This window comes from Lampetra planeri, chromosome 19, assembly GCF_965212315.1.
Source record: "Lampetra planeri chromosome 19, kcLamPlan1.2.h2, whole genome shotgun sequence".
NCBI classification, from domain to species: Eukaryota; Metazoa; Chordata; class Hyperoartia; order Petromyzontiformes; family Petromyzontidae; genus Lampetra; species Lampetra planeri.
Window position 1 is genome coordinate 2,445,193 of NC_136125.1, and position 27,281 is coordinate 2,472,473.

At 43.3% G+C, this 27,281-nt stretch overlaps 1 protein-coding gene across 1 annotated transcript in view; it reads right to left on the minus strand.

The window, feature by feature from the left end:
- Nucleotides 1-27,281, minus strand: part of CORIN (corin, serine peptidase) — a 51,942-nt gene that overhangs the window by 10,099 nt on the left and 14,562 nt on the right. Inside the window, exons 5-16 of the mRNA XM_078602686.1 lie at nucleotides 25,875-25,991; nucleotides 24,822-24,929; nucleotides 23,934-24,044; nucleotides 23,359-23,475; nucleotides 22,170-22,247; nucleotides 20,707-20,938; nucleotides 18,272-18,417; nucleotides 10,246-10,359; nucleotides 8,437-8,550; nucleotides 6,535-6,645; nucleotides 2,867-3,011; nucleotides 862-984 (exon numbers count right to left, since the gene is read on the minus strand). Coding sequence (XP_078458812.1) covers nucleotides 862-984; nucleotides 2,867-3,011; nucleotides 6,535-6,645; nucleotides 8,437-8,550; nucleotides 10,246-10,359; nucleotides 18,272-18,417; nucleotides 20,707-20,938; nucleotides 22,170-22,247; nucleotides 23,359-23,475; nucleotides 23,934-24,044; nucleotides 24,822-24,929; nucleotides 25,875-25,991 — 1,516 coding nt within the window. The remainder of the gene's footprint in view (nucleotides 1-861; nucleotides 985-2,866; nucleotides 3,012-6,534; nucleotides 6,646-8,436; nucleotides 8,551-10,245; nucleotides 10,360-18,271; nucleotides 18,418-20,706; nucleotides 20,939-22,169; nucleotides 22,248-23,358; nucleotides 23,476-23,933; nucleotides 24,045-24,821; nucleotides 24,930-25,874; nucleotides 25,992-27,281) is intronic.

Below are 27,281 nucleotides of genomic sequence, written 5' to 3' on the forward strand. Positions count from 1 at the left end.
AATGCACAATGCATGAAAAGCAGGGAACAAAAAGAGAACCAGGGCAGCCTCCAAACTAAAGAGGGAAGGCCACAGTAAAGAGATGGGTTTTCAAAGCAGATTTGAATATATCTACCGATTCCGATTGCCTGATTTCAAGTGGCAATGATCTTTCTCACAAATATAGAATTCTTCACAGCAACAATGTTTTATTCTTATTATTTATAAATATACAGCGGTATACACAGGACGAGATGTGTGAATATGCGAGTGTCTGCATCGAGTGATGGAAGCTTACACAGCAGGTGAGTGGAGCACCTGCATTTTGAGCCCCAGAGCAACCACCGGAAAATTGTCCCTCTGCAATATGAACACATCTTAGTACGTGCCGTTTGTCATTTGCTATTTATCTGTGGGAGTGTACGCTGTGGAAAGATGTGTTCCTCTCCATTGCATATGCAATTTTCACCAATGGTTCAGGGTCGGCAGTGGAGATAGGAATGACCAATTGCTCATTTTGGGATGGTGACACTTTTACTGCATGCGAGATGTTAACTACCTCGCCTGGTACACATTAAGTCGTGGGATCGAAACCAACCCTGACGCCTGTATATTTGGAGTTTGCATGTTCTCGCCGTGGTCGCGTGAATTTTTCTCCGGGTCCTCCGGTTTTTCCCTCCACATTTAAAAACATGCGTTCAGAGTATTTGGCTGCTATTAATTTTTTTGTCTGCCTGCAACCAGGTGTGTGAGCAAGTTAGGCAACCAGAGGCACGGTGATACGTTTAAAGCGATATGGCACGGGTTGGTTTGGAAACGAATGTGGGGTCACCTTGCCTTCACGCCCGTGCGTGGGGAGGGGCTGCATCAGCAAATACTCACCCCTCTGCGAGGGCGGCCTGAACGGTGCTGGTGTTTGTCTGATGCCATCCAGGTGTCAGGTGCAGAGGAGGCAAGAATTTCTTCCTCACTGCCCTTTGAAGAAAGTGGGTGTCTGCCTCGCCCCTGGACAACAACAACAACGGCAACAGAACAACAGCAACAAAACACCAATCAATGCTATTTGAGATATCAAACATCACAACTTATCGTGTTATCGGATTCACAAGATATATGTCCATAGCTTGACAATCATAATAATTATATTTTTTGGTAATTTTGAGGGCATTTGAATGAAGATTTTTATTATTATAATTATTATTTGGTATTTGGGCTATGTGATCCACATACATTGGTCTGCCCTCATAAATAATGGTTTAGGGTCTTAATAGCTACAGTGCATGGCTTACTTTAGCAGTTTCCTCTTGTAATGTAAGTTACAACTCTCCATGCTGTTCAGCTGTGCCAGCATTAACAGGCTTGCACTTTGCACATTTCTGACACGAGTGTTGGCTGCGGTCCAGCAAAGTGTAGAATATTGTGTAGGAAGAAAATGCTGAACAAAAACGTCACATTTTCCCCACATGGTTATTTCCACAAGACAGCTGCACTTCATACGCTACGTCAACTATACTTAGTGTTACGTGCTTAGAGCTTTCAACTTTAAATTTTGCACAATACAATCTAGTTGACCAGCACAGTCACAATGATGATGTGTCTACAGAATTATATTTAGAACTGGCAGCTATGGATCAAACGTGATTTTATTTAGAGCCCGTAACATATGTGGTAGACAATACACACTGCACCAGTTTCAGAGGGACAGGGAAAGAGGCTTTGTCAATTGTAATATTCTACTACACTGACAGCTATGTCACTCTTCAGCCCCACGCTCAGACTTGCCAGGCAGAACCTGTTTTGTGCAGTTCACTGCAGCAGGATTTGCAAAAAATACACCGTGCACATGTTTTAAATGATAGTAGAGTGTGAATCACATGTGAATGTTGAATTTAACATTGGAATATATTTACGCCCAAGAGCTTTCACGAAAAGGTTTAAATAATTGTATCTGCTTGTGCACAGTTACATTTTACCTGGTTATATATTTATATGGAAGAGGGGTGATCGAACAAAGGGTGAATTCTGAGTAAAGAGAGCATTTATTTTAAGGATCACCAAATCTCATGGAGACAATGTTGAAGTCGTCGCATTGTGCGTTCTCAAACAAATTAATAAATTTAAGCTGAAAACATTCATGAAAACATGTCAAAGCAGGATATGACCCGACAATGAATTACTACTGAAATATACTCTTTAAAACCTATATAGTCCACGTACTGAATGTCAACGGCTTAGATGCCTATACAATCAGCCATTTACCAGTCTATGTAAAGTCTCTGTGTTGTTGTCGCTGTGTACAACAGACTGCCGGGCCACATGTGGCTCTGCCCCGCCCAGTTTTGATGTTGCTTGAATTTTCCCGCTCGCCAGTCAGCCTACGCCGAAAGACCGAGCTGCGTGTCATTTGTGTTCAGCGATTTTTTTTTACGTCTGGATGTGTATGTGTGTGGAGGTGCTACTCGCTAACAGCATTGCACCAATATGGTGGATATTTGTCTTTGTGTGTGTGGGGAGCGATAGTATAGTGGTTAGCGCGCTGCGCTACGAACCCGGCGAGTTCGATTCCCGCTCACGGCCACCAACACTGGTGACGATTATCTAAACCGGTCCTAGGCCTTCCTCCTCTAGGTCGACTCAGCCTCAAATGAGTGACTGGTGCGATGTGTAAACATCGCCACTTAGGGAGACAAAGGCGGCCAGGCGTGGCGCTGGCCACCCACCCCCTCGTGTGCTGTTCCAACCTTCATGGGTGCTACTTGCAAACAGTACTTGCTCCAATATTCTGTTAAAGACTACAAGGATGATATTTCTCTTTGTGTGTGGGTGTGCGTGTGAATCGGTGTTGCCGAGTCACCAAGGGCCGTCACGCCAAGTGTTCCACTCTCACCAGAAACCCATCTGAGCGCAGGCCAAGTGGCTGAGCGCCACACTCCACCCGTCCGCGCAGACCCCGCGCGACTGTGCGTGTCTGTGGACGAGCAGCGCGCTCCGGGGACCAGGCGTCACCTCTGCGTTGTGGTCCGACATCCCCACTGTTCGAAACATCACAGATTGCATGAGTTAAAACTTTTTTTATTTTCCTGATAAGTTTTCCCCCCACTGTTGGTTTACACATCCACAGACAACTTGTATAGGTATTCCGGCACCCGTCTCTTCTGGTTCCACTCTCACTTCTCAAGTGGCAGCTTCCGTGATCCCATACGAGGACAGTCTTCCTCTCACAAACCCCGGCACTGGCAAAGGTGTCCCTCAATGCATGTCATGTACACATCCCCACAGTATCTACGGCGTCTTGAGATACGTTCGCATAAACGTCCGTGTTAAACGGAGTTTTATTATTGTGTATTACACTAACAAGCACGGGGTGGTAATCATCTTCTGTTAATGGCCCAATGAGTGATGCTGGTGTTGGAAAGATTCCTAGGATGGGGGCGAGACTGTCGACCGGGCAGCCAGCTTGAACGTCCCACAAAATGAAAATCGTTGTGTTGACCCGAAAATAATTAATTGACCTCCAGTGGGATTTAAATTATCAATCTTCCCATTGCAAGCCATATGCTCAAATCTCTCCACCACATGCCTGAACCATGGGCAATTAGGCGTTTACAAACAACACGTTCATCAACAATGAATGCAGCGCTTGGTAATCGTTTCTGCCGTTAAACAAACGTGATATTGTTCAATCAGTGTATTGGCACCAGCCAGTGTTTACTGTTGCTGCAGTAATGGAACGGTGACAAACAATACATACGCAATCCATCAGTACCGTGCCACAAGGGGGCTCAGGCACGCTAATGTGGTTTATTAATCGGCGTAGCAGCTAATGTGCACGCTGGCCAAGGCAGAAATCATTTTCATCGCTTTCCGCATGAAAAACTATTGCGCAGTGATGTACGCCGCTTGCGCAGCAGCTTTGGATTTGAGCGCGCGCTCCCCAGATTGTTGTGACAGAGCCACCCACAGTAAATGTGATGTACCAATCGTAAAAAAAAACACAGAAATGCCCCTTATTTGTGGCATTGCACCGTATTTATGGCATTGCTATATTCGTAGAAAGTGCTGACAACAGAAAGTCCATGGAAAAAAACCTTATCCAAAATTGGTCACGCGAATGAGAAATAGTCGACATCCCATTGTCCCACGTGATCGTCGTGTTGATGGACGGGGTGGCGTGGCATCTAGTTTATGACATATTGCACAAGTTTAAAATACCATATAGCCTACGAGGACGTCAGCTTTTACGAATGTTAATTGGTCTCTGTAGGCAGTGCGGTCCTGTCTAACAGCTTAAATTAGTCTGAAGTGAGCAACTGGTACCATGTTTACAAGCGCTGGGAGGGCAAGCAGCAGCTAGGTTTGTATTAGCCCACTTGCGACTCAAATTGAGCTAAAATAATTTTACCAACCATTGAACATTGTATGAGTTGCCGATACATTGGACAGCAGAATTATAATTTGGACAATGCAATCACAGGCAGTCCTCGACTTACGAACGACCAACTTACAAACGACCGTAATAACGAACCAGCTTTCATGAAATAGAAAAAAAATACTTAAAACGCAAACTTGCAAACTGAACCGCGGAACTATTTTGTTTAGAGGAGCGATCCCACGCGAGATGTAATGAGTCGGCCTCGAGCGAGGAGTCAATGGATGTGTGTGTGGGGAGCGGTAGTGTCGCGGTTAGCTACGAAACCCGAGTTCGATTCTTGCTCACGGCCAACAGTAGTACCTGGTGTCGTGTGTAAACATCACCACTGGGGAGTCAAAGTAATATTTAGAAATACTTTTTTAAAAACACGCTTTGATGAAATGTACCGTACTGGTAATGGCATAATTCCACGACTCCAGGAAGTGGCCCAAAAGGCTTGCCATAATGTGATTTACAGCCAACGTGAGTTGAGCGTTGACAATTAGACCCAAGCCGAAACATAATATTAAAAAGATGGTTTAAAAATGTGTTTTTATTTTTAATGATAGAATATAGTATTGTCATCAGTATGACATAAGTATACCAAGTTTGCAGTCGATACCACATTGGGAAGTGGGTTAAAATTGAGTAACAAGATTTGAGGATACGACAACAGAGTGAGTTAAATAAAAGCGTGTAAAAAAAAGGCGGCCAGGCGTGGCCCTGGCCACTGACCCCCCTCGTGTATCGTGCCGGCCCTCATAGGCGCTACTCGCAAACATAACTTGGCCCCAACAGCCTGGTGAAGGCTACACGGAGGATCGTTGTCATTGGGATGTGTGTCTGTGTGTGTGTGCGCATGCCCCGTGTGTGTGCAATTGTGATGACTCATTGCCCCCTTCCGACGACAGTACAAGCCAGTATCAGGACCCAAGGTAAGTGAAAATAAAAGTTTTTACTTTTATTTTATTTGTTTTATAGTGTTACACTGACCGTATGGGAATTTAAATAGTGCATTATTGTGTTCCGGCTTACGAACCGTTCGACTTGCGTACATGTCTCAGGAACGAATTGTGTTGGTAACCCGAGGACTGCCTGTATATTATACTAATTCAGGACTCGGTGCATTTTTAAGAAACTATATCTCACTGCGAGCTCATCAATGAATATCAATGAATGTGTATGTACAGGGCAGCAGGGAATATTAATACTCATGAAAACAAGTTGGGGGCCCGTGCATTGGGGAACCAACTTGTGACTAGAGATCATTCTGACTCCAACAAGATGATATTTATCATTGGTTTGGAATTTTCTCACCACGTGTAGAAGGCCTTGAGTAGAGGCGCCCATCAAGGGGAGGAGGAGCGCAAGGTGGAGTTATGTAAACACAACTCGCATAGCCTGCTGCGGTCAAAATATCTCATTTATTATATAAAGTCTGGTGTCATGAGAATGTGTTACCGCTTACCTTATTTATGCAAAAATGCCTGAGGTTTCCCCACAAAGCCTTTAGAAGAAAATAATATTTTTATGGGTATTAATTTGCTTCATCATCAGCGATGTATTGTTAATAGCACTTACTAAGGGTGTCCCCTTGCATGTTGCGACTGTTGTTTGACAGACTGAAATGGCTAAATTGATATTTTCTGCATATTTGGCCATTTTTTACCAAAAGTTGGCAGACAATTGCACTCTATAATAAATGTATCAAGCCCCAGTGTACAAACCATGCAATTTAAAACATCGCATCAGACTACAAAGCTCCTGCACATTTCTGTCAGTAGAGCTCCTTTAAGATTGCTGCCTGGAATAGACCAAGGCATCGGCATCCAAGGAGAGACTTCAAGATTAGGTCTAACGACAGAAGCTATGCCAGATTTTTTTCTAAAGTTAAAAACCTCACAGGGGAGTTGCGTTTGGATAGTTTCAAAAACAGAAACCACTGTCTTACTGTGCACACCTCAAAAGACATGGTAGCTCAGATGATACATGATACACGCTCACATGATAAGTTCATTGGCCCCGAAACACCACCATTACAGTAAAAGTAATTGGCTTAACAAATGGGATTCATGTGGTCCATGTGACCCACGCAACCATGCTGCCCATGCCACAGCTCCTTAGGACACAACGTTGATACCCACCACAGTCCCATTCGTCAGATCCGTCTGCACAGTGTCTCTCGCCGTCACACCAGGCCCTCTGCGGGACACACTGGTGGTTCAGGCAGGCCACCTCCTCCACCTCACACTGGGCTGCAACACACAAGAGACCGGTGTTGGTACAACAGCGAAGCACCGCATGGTGGCCAACCGAGGACCTTGGATGTGTCACAAACATGCAGTCAATCATTGGGTGTTTTTCTGTGTTCACTCCAGATCCCTTCTGTTATCCTTATAGTATGGATGTTGAATTTCTTTCACACTGTACGTAGCCAACCGTGATAATCGGAGGTGTGGGGGAAGGATAACAAACTAAACACAAAAAAGCAATTCCAAAGACATTAAGTGACAGTTAAAAATAATGTTTTCACCACTGGCGAGGGTTTGAAAGGCATTAATATGTTCACGAGTTGTTAAGCCAAGATAGGCCATGGTTAGGAATCCTACGATTCACTGGGAATGCCTAAGATTCAGAGAAGTGAACTAAACCATGCATTATGAATTATGAGAACGGCAGGAATCCGAAGCTGGCCAGGCACGCTGCACTTTTGTGTGTTTGGTTTCTTTTCCAATATCAACAACTCCTTGTTTATCACGTATTTATACATCCACTTGTAATCTGAGCATCGTTTTCCAGGTTGTGCGATTTTTCCATCCCAGAAAACAACACGCGGATTATTACGTATATGTATGTGTGTTGAACTTCTTTCGCACCGTACGCAGCCAACCGTGCTCATCAGAGTAATATAACAGAATTGTTGCAATTTCCTACGAGTGGGCAACATCGTTTATTTGTTTCATAGCCAGCCACTGACAAAAGCAGTGTAGAAAAAATCCAGAGATTTATTTTCATTTATATTTATGGGGAGACCTAGAGATCCAATAACTGGTACAAATGTTACGATTGACTTCTAACAACATCTTAATAAAAAAAAATCCACATATTTGTTTCATGTCGTACACCTCCAATTAGCATGTATGGTGTGAAATAAGTTCAAAATGCATACATACATTGCAATATATAAAACAATATATTTATATTGTTTTATTATATCCCTTCTACGTGACTTTACCGAAAGAACCAATATATTGTTTTATATTTATATTATTTTATTATCTCCCTTCTACGTGACTTTACCGAAAGAACCAAGAATATGAATCCCTGCAGTCACGAAAGCTTTAAATAAAAAAATACATTGCAATGTTTCATCAAAATATTAACAACAAAATTAACTGCAAGAAAATCGCTATATTAGTTTTTTAGGCATGTTATTCAACTTGTCAGTGAGCTGCAGTAATAATAAGTGTCACGTAGTTAAACCCTTGCAGTTAATATTGTTGGCTGCATTGGGTGGTGAAAGTCTTAACAACACCAATGTTGTTAGAGCATTACGTGGCCTAACCGAAAAATCATGTATGAATAACTAAATATCCGTCTTTTTTAAGTTATTACATAAAATGCAATGTCTCACAATGTCTACAATCAACCACGTTCAAAAGGGGTTAATGGCGATGCAGTCAATGACACTCAATTATGCAATAAGAGAACTTTCAGACTTTGTTGCATTGTGGTTGCGTTGAATGAAGTGCACCAATTAATTGCAGCTTCTTTAACGTATTGACCTCATGTGAAGTATAATATTCAGAGATAATATTGAATTATGCTGAACAAATGTTTTTAGGCGTTTTGATTATTTTTATTACAATGTGACACAACTCTTTGAAAATTGTGGTAAACACTCAAATGCCAGAGCAATGATGCTTGTGGGGGGTTATTAATATTGTGAATATGCACATATAAATATACAGCTCAACACACGAGCATTTGGAATCGCCTTCAGAAACGTGACATTAATACTGTACTGTAATACAACACAAACCTACAGCAAAATTTCTCATCTTCCTCATCCCGGCAGTCTGGGAAGCCATCGCAGTGCATGTCGAGATTGATGCAGCTCTTGTCGGAGAAGCATTCCCACATCCCTCTCTGAGCGCACTCTGCAGTAGAAACACAATAACGGTTGCCTCCGTTAGTGTACAATATCCCCTGGGAGTTCCGTGGCAAAATGCAAAAATGAAGTGTATTGCTTTGTCCTCATTTATATGCTTGCCATCCCGGATAATCATCGGCTTGTGAAACATGGGCCGCCGCGTTGAGGACTTCCTTTCATTTGGATGAACGCAGCTGGAGCATACGCAGCGACGCGGAGAGTGGGTATCCAGAAACACTGCTTTATCCATCAAGGATATTGTGAGCTAACCGCTCAATCCGTAACGCTTGAAGTGAAGCCTGCAGCTTCATTTATGAGAACTTCAAACTCGTATAAATCCGCACAAGACAAACTTTATTATTTACGGCAAAGCAGAGATGGGTCTACACGTTTCATAATTACACAATACATGAAGGCTTGGAGGAGCTAATATCTTTTCACTCTAGATTTATTCGCAGCATTCAGGAGTATATTATTTTGAGTTGTATAAGGCATTTACATATTATTAACACATTTGCAAATACAATTCCAGTGCTGTAATTAAAACGTTCATATTTTTTTATTCAAAACGTGGGATTCTTGCACTACTATGTGGATATTAATTGTTAAAATCAATATAGAGCACTGTGGAGCATTGTCACTGCTTTTGATGGTTCAAAGATAATAAAGATGGATGCTTTATATGAATCCTTACCACAACAGTTCCCTCCTCAAAGCATGAGAATTTACCTCGGTGAGTTTACATTCCTAAAAATCTGGCACAGAATTCATGTACAGATTTATTTCAGCTGCACGTAAGGGACCCTAAACAAACTAAAATATTGACAGTTGATATTGACACCCAAAATGCATTTGAGCTTCTAGCAATCAATGCCTTTGATCCATTTCATTTGATTTCCAACTGAATTTTCTGCAGAATTTGTGTTGGCACGTACTGTTGTAAAAGTGGCAGGTTTAGGAATTGATTTCTAATTCTTATATCACTTCATTTTGAACTTGTGAATATGATTGATGTGACTCAATAAAGGCCGTGGCTATTGTTATAGCATTGAACCAGTTGTATACATTTCACATTCCTGTGGCAGGAACTTAAAAACACCGATTACTTTTCACAAAGCACCACTTATGGTATCTAAACTAACCTGGCCACAAATAATAGCTAAACGAAGTGGCTTATCAATATTTGACTGATATAAATGTCCACATGATAAGCTACTTCGTTGAGCTATCATTTGTAGCCAGGTCGCTTTTGTAAAAGAGCTACATAGCTCAGTGGGCCTTACCTGGTAAAATAAAAAATAATGTATAGGATGTTTTAAATGTGGAAATGTATAGCAGATAAATACTCTAAACGCATGTTTCTCAATGTGGAGGGAAAATCCGGACGACCCAGAGAAAAATCCATACGACCACGGAAAAAACATGCAAACTACAAATATACAGGCGTCAGGGTTGGGATCGAACCCACGACCATCATGTATACCAGGTGAGGTAGTTAACATCTCGCCACCGCGGTCTACCATCGCTGAAGGGAGGATGCGCTGAGCGAAGCTGTTCACAGCACACAGTGATGGTGGTGGTGTCCCTACTACAGGAGAGAGACTTTCAAATCAAGAGTTTGCTTGTAGTAGAGTGTGCCCCCTTCCCAGCGACTCCGATGTAGCAACAGTGAGCGTTGCTGTATAGCGGGCGTCGCACGTACCGCAGTCCTGCTCGTCGCTCGCATCGTCGCAGTCGCTGCGCGAGTCGCAGCGCCGGGCGGCGGACACGCAGTGGCCCGAGGCGCAGCGGAAATGCAGCAGCGGAGAGCACCGGGCTGAAAGACACGCGGGCGCCAGGCACGGCTCGCTCGCAGGGGACGAAGGGGGGGGGGGGTGCTGGCAGTACATCGTTTTCTGTGTGTGTGTATGTCACAGGGAACTGTGCCACTGTGCGTGTCCCTATCATCGTCGTTATCATCAGTCACAGTTACAGAATGGCTTCCTGTGATTGGGGATGGGAAATGGTGGCAAGATTAGATGAACACACAGACAAATATTCCCCATATAGCCTGAATAGACTGGTGGGGCACGTGCTGTTAGCGGGCACCTATTACGGCAGAACGCAAGGCCCTATAAACACACACGAGGATGATTTCGGAATCAAGTTCAGGGTGATTCGGAGAATCCACGCTATTACTGAGTTCTATATAATGATGCAAGTGATACTCCTCTCGTATAATTAAGTATCTTAAATCCCCTTCCTGCCTCTGTTCACCCAGCAGAATAAACGATGAAAACATTTTCAAACTTTTATTTTACCAGGTAAGGGTCACTGAGTTATATAGCTCTCTTTCAGAAGCCACCTGGCCACAATTGATTCCTCATCGAAGTGGCTTATGTTGAGAGCGATATCAGCCAAATACTCTAAATGCATGTTTCTTAATGTGGGGGGAAAAACCAGAGGACCTGGATAAAACTCCACACGACCAAGGGGAGAACATGCAAACTCCAAATATATAGGTGTCAGGGTCGGGTTCAAACCCATGACCTCCTGCATACCAGGTGAAGTAGTTAACATCTTGCCACAGTGCCACCCGAAACTTGTACGCCAGTTCGTTCATGGGCAGGTCGCGTGTGATGAGGTCAAGTGTAGGTGCTCCCACCTCTGTCAAGACATCTGACCAGTGTGGGAGATTAGGCCAGAATACCCTACAAAGGGGGTTTTACATAGAGCCCTCTCCTGAAGGCCCTTCTAGCAGCAGAGGCATGAGCAGGCATTTGCAGGGGGCACCTTGCCATAATGTCCAAAAATCCAACATTCTCTTATAACAACTGCGTTGTTATCCGTGAGTATAATAGGCTATTTCCAACAAGGTTAGACTGGACCACCCTTTAATATTCAAATGTACATACGTATGTTGAACTTATTTCGCACAGTACGTAGCCAACCGTGCTAATTCGAGGTGTAGATTGTGCCTTCAATTTTATAAAATCCAGAAGCTGTCCCTCCTGCAATGCTGTGGTATGAGTTACAATGGAGCCCGCAAACAAGCGTGAGTATCTATTATGCTCCTCTGTGTAGCAACATGGATTTTCTGGGTAGCCACACCGCCAAATAACTCACAGATTTCTTGCCTTGCATATGGGCGTTGAAACGTTAAGCTCATTATTCAAACCTGGTCAGAGCTTGCCAAGACAATGTGCGAACACATTGTGCAGGGCCATGGAAGGAATACAAATGCTCAATGCCAAAACGTAAAAAATATGAATCACGGAATTTTTTTTTACGAAAATGCTATAAATTCAAATAATAATATAAATATTCTAACAGCTTACATATATCACAAGCTTAAACGTTGTATCTTTCATTTATAAACCGGTCAAATGGTATTTTAAAAAGCATGAAATACGATACTACTCTTATCTATCCCTCCCTTATCCACAACTCCTATTATTATCTGCGAGGCTGAACCGCTCCACAATTATTTCCCTTACGGTGAATTGACCGCTCCAGTTATCTGCAGTCACATAGTGAGGAGTGGGCTGACAGAGCCACAGCTGGGTGCGAAACCCCCGGGGAGAAGAAGAACACCGTGGACAGTTCCGCAGGCTGTGATGCCGCAGACAAAGAGCAGAGAAAAAATGAAACTGGGCCAACGCTGCCTTTCACCGATAATAACCAAATCCCCATCCTTCATCCATACCCTTACATAACTGTAATGTCCATAAAGCCAACATTCCTTGATAACACTGTTTATATATGTACTATATATTTTCATACAACAGCACATTCGAGTATTAATGTTGCGAGATTTATCACTGCATGATAATTTATTATACTCCCTTTTTTGAAGACTAAGACATTTAATTCTAGACACCAAAATAATTAGAAAAAAAAGTTTCCCCTAATATGTTAGCAGCTATTACTACAGAGACATTCGAATGACAACAGTTAAAATGAGAACTTTGTATATTGAGAAACAATTTTCAATAAAAACAAGACGATGTGCACTAAAAAAAATGTGCCACCACGTCAAATAGGTATGCCGTGTGTGTAACACCTGCACGCAACTAAAGAATCCACGTTTCCTGAACGACTTTACTGCCATCTCTTGACCATGTCTGTTAATGCATCGGCAGAGGTGGGACAAAGTCATTGTTATGCAAGTCCAAGTCGAGTCGCAAGTCATCAAATTCATGACTCGAGTCTGACTCGAGTCCAAGTCACATGACTCGAGTCCACATCTCAGAGGTGGGACAAAGTCATTGTTATGCAAGTCCAAGTCGAGTCGCAAGTCATCAAATTCATGACTCGAGTCTGACTCGAGTCCAAGTCACATGACTCGAGTCCACATCTCAGTGCATCGGGACCCCTTGGTAGCTGGGCCGTTTGAACCGAAAACGTCGCAGCCTCCATTAGCAGACATGTTCTGACCAAATGGAGTTGGTTGCTCGAATCGTACACCAGGCGGTCATTCGTTCACATTTTTACGTTTCGGCACTGCACTATGCTCAAAGATTTGCGTGTCAAAGAAGGCTTGTGCAGGATATATGAAGAAGTACGGTATTACCCAGGAAGTCAGTAAACTTAGGCTTTATTGCCGGAGGGTCTGAAAACGTGTGGTCAGCTGAAAGGCTCCCTCTGGCACCCCTTGACCTCCCCAGTGTGAACAGACTGCATACAGCAGCAGAAATGCGATGTTAAAACATAAATAAAATACAACTAACATGCACAAAATATTCAGCGCTGCCATAATTCGTCGTTTTGCCAACATTGCACATCCATGTGAACGTTATTATTTCGAAGTATGACGAACCTACTAAAATTATACCGTTTTTTGCTGTTATGTATAACTAGTTATGCATGAACCCACATGAGTACATAGGCCAGGCTATTCTAATATCCACAGAACCACAACAAACAATGGGATTCATGTAACGATTCCAAAATACATTGTTTTTTCCAAAATACAAATCTCAATGAATTGATTTTCTAAAGTGTTCTATAGTTCAAAATCACAGAGGTATATGGCATTTACATGTAACCTACATGCCAGTCCTGTTTTTAGTTTTGAGATAATACATGACTACTTCCATAGATCAACGTCAGTTCATAGCATGTGCACAGAATACAAATAAAGCAAATTATGAGATCCATTTTGATTTTGAGCATATCTGGATTGTGTTGTGAATGTCAGTGCCCCGAACAATGCAGAGGCTGCTCTATTTGAGCACGGAACGATCCGGCAAGGATTACGCTGTGGATATTTCTGGCTGTGCTGTGGCAGAAAGGAAGCTAAAATAAGTGATACAGAAGTTCAATGAATTCTTCATTGTAAAGTGATTATCAAGGTCAAAGAGCACACTGACAGAATCAAGAGACAACAGCTTATGTCACCTTTGCCTGACCTTAAAAATGAATGCATACAAATATGTCAAACTATAAACTACATTTTGCCAGGTGAGGCCCACAGCTATATAGCTATTTTTCAGAAGCGACCTGGCCACAATGATAGCTCAACGAAGTGGATTATCAGGTGGACATTTCCAGCAGCCAAACACTCGAAACGCACGTTTCTAAATGTGGAGGGAAAAACGGATGACCAGAAGAAAAATCCACGCGACCAAGGGGGAGAACATGCAAACTTGAAATATACAGGCATCGTCAGGGCTGAGATCGAACCCACGACCTCCCGCATACCAGGTGAGGTAATTAACATTTCAACACCGTGTATGATACATTTAACTATATTTATGTCTTGGAATACAATAACTAAATAATCGTTTCTGCTTTGTAAGATCACTTTGGCTCTGGTTGTAAAACATTTCCCTAGGGTGTATCTGGTATGAATGCAAGAACTCAACCCAACTCCTGTGCTCAAGGCAGATTCATCTATTCGATTATTTATAAATCATACACATTATGCAGATTTCTCATGAAGGGTAATGATCAAAATGAACTAGACAGGACAAAAAAGGACTGCAAACTAAAAATATACAATGGGAAAGGAGAGATAAGACAAACAGCATATACAATACAGCCAGTACAAAGACTTGAGAAAGAAAGTAAATATTCTTGATTTGAAGCTTTCGTGACTGCAGAAATCCATACTCTTTGGTTATTTCGGTAAAGTCACGTAGGTATAAAATAAAATATAAAAAATAAATCACGACATTTCTAGCGCAACACAAGTGTCCGTCATCAGGTGGGAAAGCATAGTCTGCTGCTGAGGCAGACTGTTTTAAAAGGTTTGAAATGGGTGTAGCCCAAGGGTGATAAAGAAGTGGCCGGGGCTAGTGATGTTAATGTGAAAAATTAGCATGTAACTGTAAGATAGGAGAGCGGCCTCCTAGATGAGGACACGGAAGTGGCTATGTTAATGTGAGAGATTAGCATGATGTTAATGTGAGAAATTAGCATGCAACTGTAAAAAAGGAGGGTAAGCATGAGAGATCTAAGAGAGAGGCATAGAGAGAGAGACACAGAAAGTCGGAAATAACAGCTAACATAGGCAGGTAGGATGGAAACATCAGTCAATTAAGACTTTACCTGGTTAATAACGTCCTTCCAATGATTTCTCAGTTTGTACCCATCCTCTCGGTTGAAGTTGTGTCTGTGTTTATATATCTGGATGGCTTCATGAACAAATCTCTGAAGGTAGCCGGTTAGTTTGCATCTACGTCCTTCCTTGTGGAAGAGATACATAGATGACACATTCGTCATCTGACTACATGGCCTGCCAGACCACATCAATTCCATACACCCGTCTATCAAATTCACCATGGAAGTGAAAAAGGATGGCAAGCTACCATTCCTGGATGTTTTGATCGAGAAGATACCTGATGGCTCGTTGGGACATTCGGTCTACAGGAAAGCCACCCACACGGATGCCTATCTAAAGCCTGACTCCCACCACCATCCAGCCCAGAAGAATTCCCGTATAAAAACACTACACCATAGGGCCCGTTGCATCTCCGACCAGCACCACCTAGCCAGTGAGTTGGAGCACGTACACCAAGCCCTCAGGATGAACGGATACTAGGACCGTACAATCCGCAAAGCTGTCTAAAGTGTTCCATAGTTCAAAATCACAGAGGTATATGGCATTTACATGTAACCTACATGCCAGTCCTGTTTTTAGTTTTGAGATAATACATGACTACTTCCATAGATCAATGTCAGTTCATAGCATGTGCACAGAATACAAATTAAGCAAATTATGAGATCCATTTTGATTTTGAGCAAATCTGGATTGTGTTGTGAATGTCAGTGCCCCGAACAATGCAGAGCCTGCTCTATTTAAGCACAGAACGATCCGGCAAGGATTACGCTGTGGATATTTCTGGCTGTGCTGTGGCAGAAAGGAAGCTAAAATAAGTGATACAGAAGTTCAATGAATTCTTCATTGTAAAGTGATTATCAAGGTCAAAGAACACACTGACAGAATCAAGAGACAACAGCTTATGTCACCCCTCATTAAAATGCAAATCAATTTATAACATTTTTGACATGCGTTTTTCTGGATTTGTTGTTATTCTGTCTCTCACTGTTTAAATAAACCTACCATTAAAATTAAAGACTGATCATTTCTTTGTCAGTGGGCAAACGTACAAAATCAGCAGGGGATCAAATATTTTTTTCCCTCACTGTAAGTGTAGTGTATCGTGTCGTGTATAGTGTAGTGTGCAAGTTAAACGTTGAGTTTTATAAGGGCACCAAGGGGTGACCAGCCCCACCCCACCCAGCCCCACCCCTCCCATCCCCCACCCAGCCCCACCCCTCCCACCCCCACCCAGCCCCACCCTCTCCACCCAGCCCCACCACACCCTCCCCACCCAGCCCCCTCCCCACCCTCCCCACCCAGCTCCACCCTCCCCACCCAGCCCCTCCCCAGCCTCCCCTCCCCACCCAGCCCCTCCTTCCCCACCCAGCCCCTCCTTCCCCACCCTCCCCTCTCCACCCAGCCCCACCCCTCCCACCCACAACTGAATCACCTTAAGGCTGGGAATGTTGAAAGAAACACGAAGATCCGCTATTTTCTTTTCAAGGATTCCATTTTATGAATGGAGCCACCCTCCCCCAGTTCAATTTTGTGAATGAAACATCGCCCGTCTCCTCATTGGCCCCCGAGTCGCGGCGGTGCCCCCCCCCCACCACTAACCCCCCCCCTCTACCAACCCCAACCCACCGCTCCCATTGGTCGGTGCCACCGAGCCAATGGGAGGCCTCTGGTGGGGCGGGGCCATGCACAACAGACAGACAGACATATCATCCCTGGTTGGCAGTGTGGAACTGTTATTCCGACCTGTAACATAGCCGCTTTTGTGTCCTCGTCTAGGAGGCCGCTTTCCTATCTTACAGTTACATGCTAATTTCTCACATTAAGATCACTAGCCCCAGTCACTTCTTTATGACCCTTGGGCTACACCCATTTCAAACCTTTTAAAACAGTCTGCCTCAGCAGCAGACTACGCTTTCCCACCTGATGACGGACGCTTGTGTTGCGCCAAAACGTCGTGATTTATTTTTATTTACTTTTATACCTACGTGACGTTACTGAAAGAACCAAAGAGGTAAGTAAATATTTTTCATAGAGTACATGCAGTACAAATGATAGAGACAATACAAATTATACAGAATAAAGACAAGACACTCAATTAGACCATGAAAACAGTACAGATATGAAAGGCGTTAAAAATGAGACGGTACCGGTGAGACGGAGCAAAACTGTGAAACAAGACAGAATAATTAATTGTTGAACGGAGGAGACAGTTTAATCGCCGCACGGGTAGTGTAGTATTTAGTTGGGGGGTGCCGTTGCTACTGCGAGAGGAAACCACAGTGAAGCTAATTCACTCGCGTCCACCCTCGGCTCCCGTTACAATCAGAATCATAATCTTTATTTAAGCTGGAGGAGGAATCAATCCGATGATCGACGAAGCTCTGTCATAGGGAACTTTTTTCCCAGGATCAAAGTATGAAAAACATCATACATAGAAGGGAAGTAATAAAACATCATACATTTTACCCTTTCATGCAATAAAACAGGTGTTAAGATATCACAGGACCTTTTTGCCAGTATCAAAATATGAAAGAATAAGATTACGTTTTACCCATTCTGGCAATAAAACAGGATGTGTTAAGATGTTTAAACACCAAATAGAAACATTTTTGCAAGGAATCAGGTCTGCACGAACCACACAGTACTTGTGGTGAGCATGCATACAAACATGCTCTGATAATATATGCATTGTCTTTCAAACTGATTGGCCTACACCAGAGACAGCCTTCTTTAGGGCCTAGTCTCACCAGTGTCAGACCAGAGAACGCCAAAAGGCGAACAGTACAAAGACAATGCCACTATCAGGGCATTTATAGCTCGGGGAGAGTAGCTACAAAATGGGACCTTTTTTGCCAGTATCAAAGTATGAAAAATTAAGAATAGGTTTTACCCTTTCTGGCAATAAAACAGTTGTTAAGATGTTCAAACACCAAATAAAAATCTTTTACAAGAAATCAGAAGGTTTTTATTTGGTTTGCATGTTCATCACAAGTACGTGTGGTTAATCCGAACTCGATTCCTTGCAAACGGTTTATATTTGGTGTGTGAACGTCTTAACACCTCCTGTTTTATTGCCAGAAAGGGTACAACCTATTATCTTTAAAGCTTTACGAAGCTATTTCTCACAGACGTCCAGCATCACGCACGGTGCCGCGCGTGGCACACCGGCGTCCCCCCCTCTCACCGTCCGCGTTGTTGGCGTCTGGCAGGAGGCACGCATCCGGCGGCCCCCACTGAGACAGACGCCCGCATTCGGCCTCAGGGGGCCAGCTCAAGCCGACGGCCAAGAGGTGCCTCTCGCAGCTGCCTCGCACCTCCTCACACAGGGACCTGCGCACAGAGAGGCCTCCGTCGTGAGACCGGCACCCACATTCGTTTTTGGACAAGTTGCATGTGTGTTACTGTATGTTGAACTTCTTTCGCACCGTACATAGCCAACCGCGCAGGGGGGGGGGACAACAAATTAAAAGACAAAAAGCAGTTCTAATAAAATGAGTTTTCAATCTAGATTTAAAAGTGCATCGCTCCAGTGGCTTCCTAATATCGGAAGAAAAAGGTTTGGTGCTTTACACACATATTGTTAATTGACGACAGAAGAGATTGGCGTCAGAAAGATGTGCACTACTTGAGCATATTGACACAAGATAGAGGAAAGTGGAAACAATTACGAAATGTGTAGTGGACACCTAGGGCTCTCTGCCCATGGATCGTGATGATGATCGTTAATTATACAGCAACTACTATTATTATTATGACCTCGTCACATGTGACACGTGGCAAAGGACTTAACTCACAATCAGGAGGTTGTCCGTTTTAAACTTGGCCGTGATAGACTCTAAATCAACAGCGGCTGTCCTATTGACTATTTCCTACCATAGGAATGTGATATTTCCACCACAGGCTGAGGGTCACCAATAAAATGAGTATCAGCTCAAAGACCAGATTTCTGATACACCAATGTTCCTGGATGCTGTGTTATTGTGAGGTTTTTTTTTGGCCGCGTGTCAGGTATTTTTGACTCAGGGTGCTGGATTCTGTGTGTCTCATCACAGTCGACACTCGCGTTGCTCATTCCCATGGTGCCTGGAACAGCTTCGCATGAGCGCCGCTGCTGCTTCCAGATCGTTCCTGCGGGACCCATAACCATACGTTCCGTCTGCTTCACGGTGAACGCGATAATGATCCCCTGACGTCATTTGTAAGAAAAGGGTTAATATTTGGCATCATTGTCAAACGTTGCCAAAATTGAAAATTACCCGCAAATTACTCGATTGGGATTACACGAAGCAGCAATCATCACCCCACACCACCTACTGGCAGAATAATGCCTCAGGTCACTCTTGCAAATGAGACTGAGACTATCATGGTCTCTTGAGTTCTCACCCTGGGTGAAACTAAATAAAATAAACCTCCCAGGCAGAGGTTGAGTCAACCACCAACTGGGATTTTAAAGTCAGGATCTTCTGATTGTAAGTTAGGTGCTCTGCTTAAATGTCATCTAGATAAACTCATTTATAATCTGAATATCTTACATCATCATCATCCATGGGCAGATAGCCCGTCGGTGTCCACTGCATATTTGATCATTTATTTCCACTTTCCTCTGTCTTGTACCAAGTCGTGCCACATATTTCTGGCACCAATATCTTCTTATGTCGTCGTCAAAGCCATTCTCTATTGAGTCTTCCTCTTTTTCCAGTTCCTTCCATTTGTCCCAACAACACACTTTTAATTCCCCTGTTGTCCATCCTACATGTATGTCCAAATAGTTCCAGTTTCCTTGTCATCACTGCCTGCATCAGGTATTCTTATATGTGCAACCTTTTTTCTTACTTATATTTTACAGTCAAACATTAAATCGATGGAGCACCTGAATAAGCAAGGCTTAGTGAGGGAAAGGATTGGTGGATCATATACATCAATAAAACTCTCAAATCTCTTGGTCTGCAAGTTTTCCAGGCAATGACAGTACAGCCAGTGAGTTTCTGACACATCCTTGCAGACTTTTCATAAGGGCATCACAAATATGTTGCTTAATAGCATTTTCCATTTTGGACAAAAGCTATGCTATTAGTGTGAAAAGTACACTAGCTCAGAACCGTCAATTTTACATCTGTAGCCCGCATATATTCTTGAATCCAAGTGTCCATCTATCGGTTGATGAGTGTAACTGCAAGCAAACCCATTCGCACGCATGCATCTCTCAGAATTTTTCAGTTTTTGTTCCATTTTGTTACTCTAATGCCCATATTTATGATCCATATCAATACAGATTGTACGCATTCATTAAACAATCATATACCCCCAAGGACAAATTGACATTGCAAAGCGTTAAAGGACCCATGCGTGTGCATGACTTTTCTTCCTTGTTTTTTTCAGACGTACATGTCCTCAAAGAGACACAGTGCATCGTCGCTGCAAATTCTAATAAACTTTTAGCGCCTTACTCACAAGTGACAGAGAGGCATTTAAGAAACACGTTGAAGGTCAACAGTTCCAAGGGATGCTACGTAGGTTTGATTCTAATTTTGGCCGAGGAACTCCCGTCTCTGATGCGGGGGAACGGGGGGGGCTGGGGGGGAGGGTTGGGGGGAAGGGTAGAGGAGGGGGGTCACGGACCGGCAGGGAAGTATTTTGTGGCTGGAGTTGGGCTTGCATTTTGGCAGGAGCAGCGCGCAGCTGAGGAAGGTCATGTGCGGATGGCAGGCGGTATGGGTTAGGGCCTGCAGAAGCTCGGCCTCCCAGCTGGCAGCAGCGGCGGCCTGCGTGCCGTGTCCCAGGGCGTTAGGGAAACCCGTGGCGTTATAAGGCTGGTTCAGGCACCACTCCAGGGTGATTGGTTCACACAGGTCTGAAAAATAAGATGAAACGGAAAAATGTGCGTGGCATGTAGGGGAGACGCTTGCCGTGGTGAATTGCTGAGCACACCGGACTTGTGATATAAATACGTGCGGTCGGGTGAAGTGTGGGTACTCCCACCTCTTCCACGACGTCTGGCCAGTGTGGAAGAGTACACCAAGAATAACCTCTAAAGCAGTGTTCTTCATTGCAAGGCCCACGGGCCACTGCGGCTCCTGGTGGCCTTTAGTGCGGCCCCTGACGTGCAACCCCCCACAATTCTCAACATGTGAAAACAGCCCCCATCGTCATCGTGCTGTCAAACACCAATGGTTTCAAATGTGTGGTGACCCTCACACTGATGTCTTATTGGGGAACATGCTCAAGAGTAATTTCAGGGCTGCACCTTAACTTTTTATATAGCATGTATCATATAATTATTGTCGACATGAATCAATAATGTTTTTCTTAGCCACCGAAAAAAGCTGTTATGGCTCACATAGGATCGAACTGGGCATGCCTCCATTTAAAATCAATGGCTAATCTGCGTTCCACAGGGGTATGCACTAATTGCACATTGATGCCAGGCACATAGCTTTCAGGAGTACCATACTGTACACTGGAGCTCTTTAGAAGATTGACATTTTTTGTTATGGGTTATCCTTGAACTTAAAACAGGTTTACATTTTTGTTTACATTTTAATATTATTCTTTAGGTTTTTTTTTTTTACCAAATATCCCCTTACAAAACCAACTACCTATGGGGCAACGTTTTGTGTTTCAATGTTCAGAGTTTATTGAAGGCCGCACATTGTAAATGGTGTGGCTATAAATATGGACCCCAATCTGTTTACGTCCCTGTCTTTCTGCACTGAAGAAGAGCCATTTACCAAACACTAGGCTGTGATATATAATTCAGTTCCATGAGCGTTTGTTAGTATGAACATAAAAAACTATTTGTAACGAGGACATTACAGCATAAGTAGAAAAGTCATACCAATACTGTATATGCTTATGTACATACGCAGGATCATGACCATTCAATGATCTAGATTAAAGCCCAGTTATGTAACAGCTTAGTGAAATAACTGAACTGCTGAATGAAATTCTGTCACAAGCAGGGCGGCTTATTGGTAATTAGAAGTTAATCCATGGGTGTAACAATTCCCACCTATGCAATTCCCACAATGCTACTCATCTGTCACAGATTGCCGTTTACGCGCGCACCGCACGAGGTCTCTTACTGCAGTCGAGCTCATCTCGCATGTCTGGGCAGTCAGGAATCCCGTCACACAACCGGCTCTCGTGCGTGCAAGGTGACGCTGCAAAGCAAAAATACGTTCACAATCACGTGTATCCATTTTGTCGAGATACTACTGACTAGAGGCCTTACTATGCCGTGACCCATACTGCACCACACTGATCAATGTGCGGTCCAGATATCACTGATTTTGGCAATGGCTGGGAAGTCAGTGTTGCCTGTTCATATCAGAGCGAGTGAACTACTGCAGCATTCCTCCTGTCAATAGAATATTAATCCGAGCAACTTGAGGACCCTTTGTGGACCTCCAATTAGCATGGTTGCGTGACGTACAATGCGAAAGAAGTTCAACATACATACGTACAATCCATTTTTGAATGATAGGCTCACCGTGCCATGTCAATTATGGTGGCTGTTTTACCATACAATAAACATTATTTACGGGTTTCTTCTCTCCTGGTATTGAGAAGCCAGTAGGGAAGTGTTGTTTAATTGAGCCATGTTTACGAGATTCAGGATGAATTACCATAAAACTGGCATACACTTGTTTTCCAGTCTCGACCATCCCTTTCAGAATAATATGGTATAACATCTCGAAAATTCCCACCGACCTAATGTCAGGTTTAATTTGAATCCACAACCGTGAGTGTATATTGAGTGCACATCTATTCAAAAGACAAAGTTTCTCCATACACAAATGAGCATCAGGTGATCCTCATCTACATAGGTGGTCCTGAACCTGAGACCACGATCTTCACAGAACCACCGCTGCTGTAGCGACATTCAAGCAAACTTACCTCTGCTTTCAAACGGGCAATGGGAAGATACCCATTTCCCACATGGGTGGGGGTATTATTTCCTCTCTGGAGAAATCGTGGCACAAGGCAACCTCTGAACAGGATTTAAACCCGCATCCTGCCAATTCAGAGCCAATTGCTCTGCCACAGTGTCATGGTTGGCTACGTATGGTGCGAAGACAGTTCAACATACATACCCAACTGGATGAACTCAAATCAAAGTCTTTAACCAAGGGAACTGCTATATGTATGTTTGTTGAAATTATTTCACACCGTATGTAACTAACCGTGCTAATCGGAAGTGCATCACCTACCCCTATATTTTCACGACGAAGGACACATTTGTGTAGGTAAGCAAAAGAACTAGAGGCTCACCTGGACCACAACCTTCCTCATCGCGCCCATCCTCACAGTCCCTCTCCCCATCACACAGGTACGAGGGAGGGATGCACAACCCGCCATCACACTCCTGCATGCCATGGCTCTTGCACGCTGCACAGGTATCATCATCATCTTTGGTTAGAAATGTCTCTCATTGGTTTAATATAACTGGTATAATTCAATGTTTATTTGCAAAAGATAGTAAAAATATATATATTTCATTACAGATGTAAGCTTGTTCAGTATATGACAGGAATTTAACCTTCGTCCAGGTTAACAAACACCATTGCATCACCACACCACAGTCCACATAATGCTTATCAACGTCCATTCAAATGAAATCTGATGAATGGTAAATTATGAACTTGCACTGTGGCAGTATATGAGGACTGTTTTTTTAGTAGCCCTCCATTAGCCATTACTAATCGTACAAAAGCTCAGCCCACACACATTATCGTCATGTTGAAAGCTCAATAACAGAATTATCCACAGCTCAATAGAACATCGGCCTAATTTGAGGAATCGTTTGATCCGAGACAGTGGTGCATGGTAACGAGAGAGAAACCCACTGCAGTTCAGCTCATCGGATCTGTCGGAGCAGTCGGCATCTCCATCGCACACCCAGGCACGGCTCACGCACACTCCGTCTCCGCAGCGGAACCACACCGCGTTGTCGCAATCTGAGGATGCGCACCGAGGTGAGGGAAGCGCACAGCAGCCTACGTCGGTCTCGGGCCCATGTAAGGCTTTCCTGCGGGAACTGTGGCCAACATACACGTCGTCCTTGTCCGCATCGCATACCAAACGATATTATTTCTTAAGGGGTGTGATTTTTCGCCCACGGATTCGATACATTGTGAAATAAAACTGGGCTATATAGGTCCCATATAACATAATATATACCACAATGTCACGACTATTTCCACAGGTTATAGAACAGTCAACAGAGCATTTAAATGTGTAATTTTTAAGAAACATTTATACACATTTCCCCTAATTGCAAAGACTACTGAAGACAAAAGTCATTATGATTTGACACCCGAAGATCAAGGGCTGGCGTGTGCAATATTACAGGCCCAACAGGATGCTTGATTCACTGTGAGGAGATCACGACATTTACAGTGATCGTTGCAAACAACGGGATCGTTGCAAATAACGGGGTAAACAAAATAATGTGAGGGCGTTATGAAAGTGGCTTCTTATGCTGAACACGTACACACTTGGTGATAACAAAAGTGTAGCCCTGCAACAGGGGCAAGACCTCTTAAAGCGAATGTCCCTCAAGAGGCGGTCGACTTAAGAGGTAGAACTGAGGTCATGGGTCCCAAATGGCTTCTTGGAATGCACGGTGGTGCACGTCCAGCAATATCGTGCATTACTGACCCTTGGGTGTTGGCCTGAAAACATCCCCCCCTCCCCCACTGCCTCCCACATCAGCTATCGGCTATTGTGCTCACGGCAGGCAGTCTCGTCGCTGAGGTCCCCACAATCGTTGAAGCCATCGCAGCGCTGGGAGAGCGAGACGCATCGGCCCGTGCCACAGCGGAATTCTCTGGCTCCGCACGCTGCAGCCCCCGGTTCACCACCGGCGCACAGCGCGAGCCACGGACATGCACACCGCATGCAAGCAGCGGTTAGCAATGCATCCGTCCGTCGATTACATTAATTCGCAACCAGATGAAAGGCCATTGAAACAAAGGTCACGTTTGTAATGTGGGCCTTGAGGACAAATGCAATTAGTGTTTACAAATAATATATGTATACGCCAAACTTGTATTGATGTTTATGTCAGGAAGGTAACATGCTGAAATCTTGACTTAAAGCTTTCGTGACTGCAGGAATTCATATTATTCGGGTCTTTCGGTAAAGTCACATAGATAGGTTAAAAGAAAATAACAAAAAACTACGACGTTTCGATCGCAACACAAGCGTTCGTGTTGCGATCGAAACATCGTAGTTTTTAGTTATTTTTTGTTATTTTCTTTTAACCTATCTTTGTGACTTTACTGAAAGACCCAAAGAATATAACATGCTGAAATGTCTGAAGAAATATAATCTTTAAGACAAAGAAAATGGAGCAAGAGCTGAAAGGTTTGCAAAGAAGCATTGAAAGATGTGTGGAAAAATTACGCTGAGACAGAAAGAGGAATATATGAACGAGAATACCAATGAAAATTATGTACATCCCATTTACGCCTAAGCAAAGTAGGTATTGCACAGGAAACACAGCATTTTATGGGACCAGGCTGGTAATGGGATGGCAACGAAAACAGGGAATGCACCAAAGAAGGATAAACTCCTGTGGAGGAGTGAGATAATGTGTGGCACCACAGGTCCACAGAGATGACAAAGATATGGGGGGGTCTTAATCCAGTATTGGTTGGTTCGTGGCTGGTGATGAGCATGACGACCTGAAATTTTACATAAATTATTTTGTTATATGTCCACTTTTTATCATAATGCATTGTTCCACAAATATTAGGCACGTGTGTCTCCACTGTGTTGCTCACAACAGAGCTTCTCATCACTCCAGTCACCACAGTCGTTGTAGCCGTTGCAGACCAGCTTCTTGGAGATGCAGAGCGTTGAACTGCACCAGAAGCCTCCCTGTGCAAGGCACGGACCCACTGCCCCATACACAACACCACAATGACACCGGGTAAATGTTAACCTTTTGGAGAGTGGAAAATGAGTCTTACATTAATGTAACATCACGAATACTGCACCACAAATATCGATTTGTGTTCAAAACATAATCCGCAAGATTTTTTTCTAAAATCAATTTAAATTGTAATGTATATTTGTTGTCCTTTGCTAACCTTTAAATGAAACATACCCTCATTCAAATATATATATAATGTTTTAGAGTAAAATATATCTGTGGGATTGTCATTCTCCCTGTAAGTCTTTGTGACCCATCACTGCAACACGCAATTTAGCAGTCGAAGATAAAGAATGTGGCAAATCTTTCAGGTACGGAGCTGTCACTGCAGAGTGCATCCATTTTATGGGAACAAAACTACATTATTTACAATCACGGGCCTCAAATAATAGTGGCGTCAACAGCATTGGTCCTGGTACTATAGATAGCTGTACGCAATTTGCACATCCCGCAGGGAAGCACCACTTTGGTAGTGGGTCACAGTGTCCCTGTGTTTTCTTTGCGGTCTGGTAACACTTTTAGCTCTTCAATGCATTAATTTAAAGTCAATTTCTTGTTTTAATTGTAGTTATTTGTGTCCAACAATGGTTCAAGACACACCATAAAGTTTGTTTAGTTTGTTGTCCTTCCTCCGCACCCCCGGTTAGCCCGTACAGTGCGAAAGAAGTTCAACATACACGCAGGTGGTTTTAAACATTAGCACACTTTCTTAATTCATCTTGCAGTCCAGTTTCTTGAGATTTTTTTTTTTTATATTTGCCACAAACTGAATTGGTGAAGGCTTGCAGTTGTGAGTTCATTGCATACTCATAACTTAAATCTGAGTATTCCCATTTGTGCAATGTGAGGTAAGAGTGATGGTGAATTAGTCTAGCTTACTTAACATCAGTTTGCCATTGGGGAAAAGCCTACAATCTGTACTTGAGAAACTTGAGAATCTGATGATTGAAACTAAGAATACCTCGTGATGGGTGCCTGCATGTCCTGGACTAGAAGGAAGAATGGGTTGGTTAATATGACAGCTTTATACGGTGTTGCATACACGAATTAAAAAAAGTAGAGCACAGTTGTTTTGGACTTGAGATACTCTGTAAAATAGTTGGCAATCGGTTATCATTGCCATGAGCAGACTGACCAAAGGAGATAAACAGGCAGCAAATCTATGAGAAAAAAAACAAGCTATTTTTCTACCATTGCGATATCAAAATTACTTTGTGATACACCGTCTTAAATGGCAATATTTATCTAACTGCAA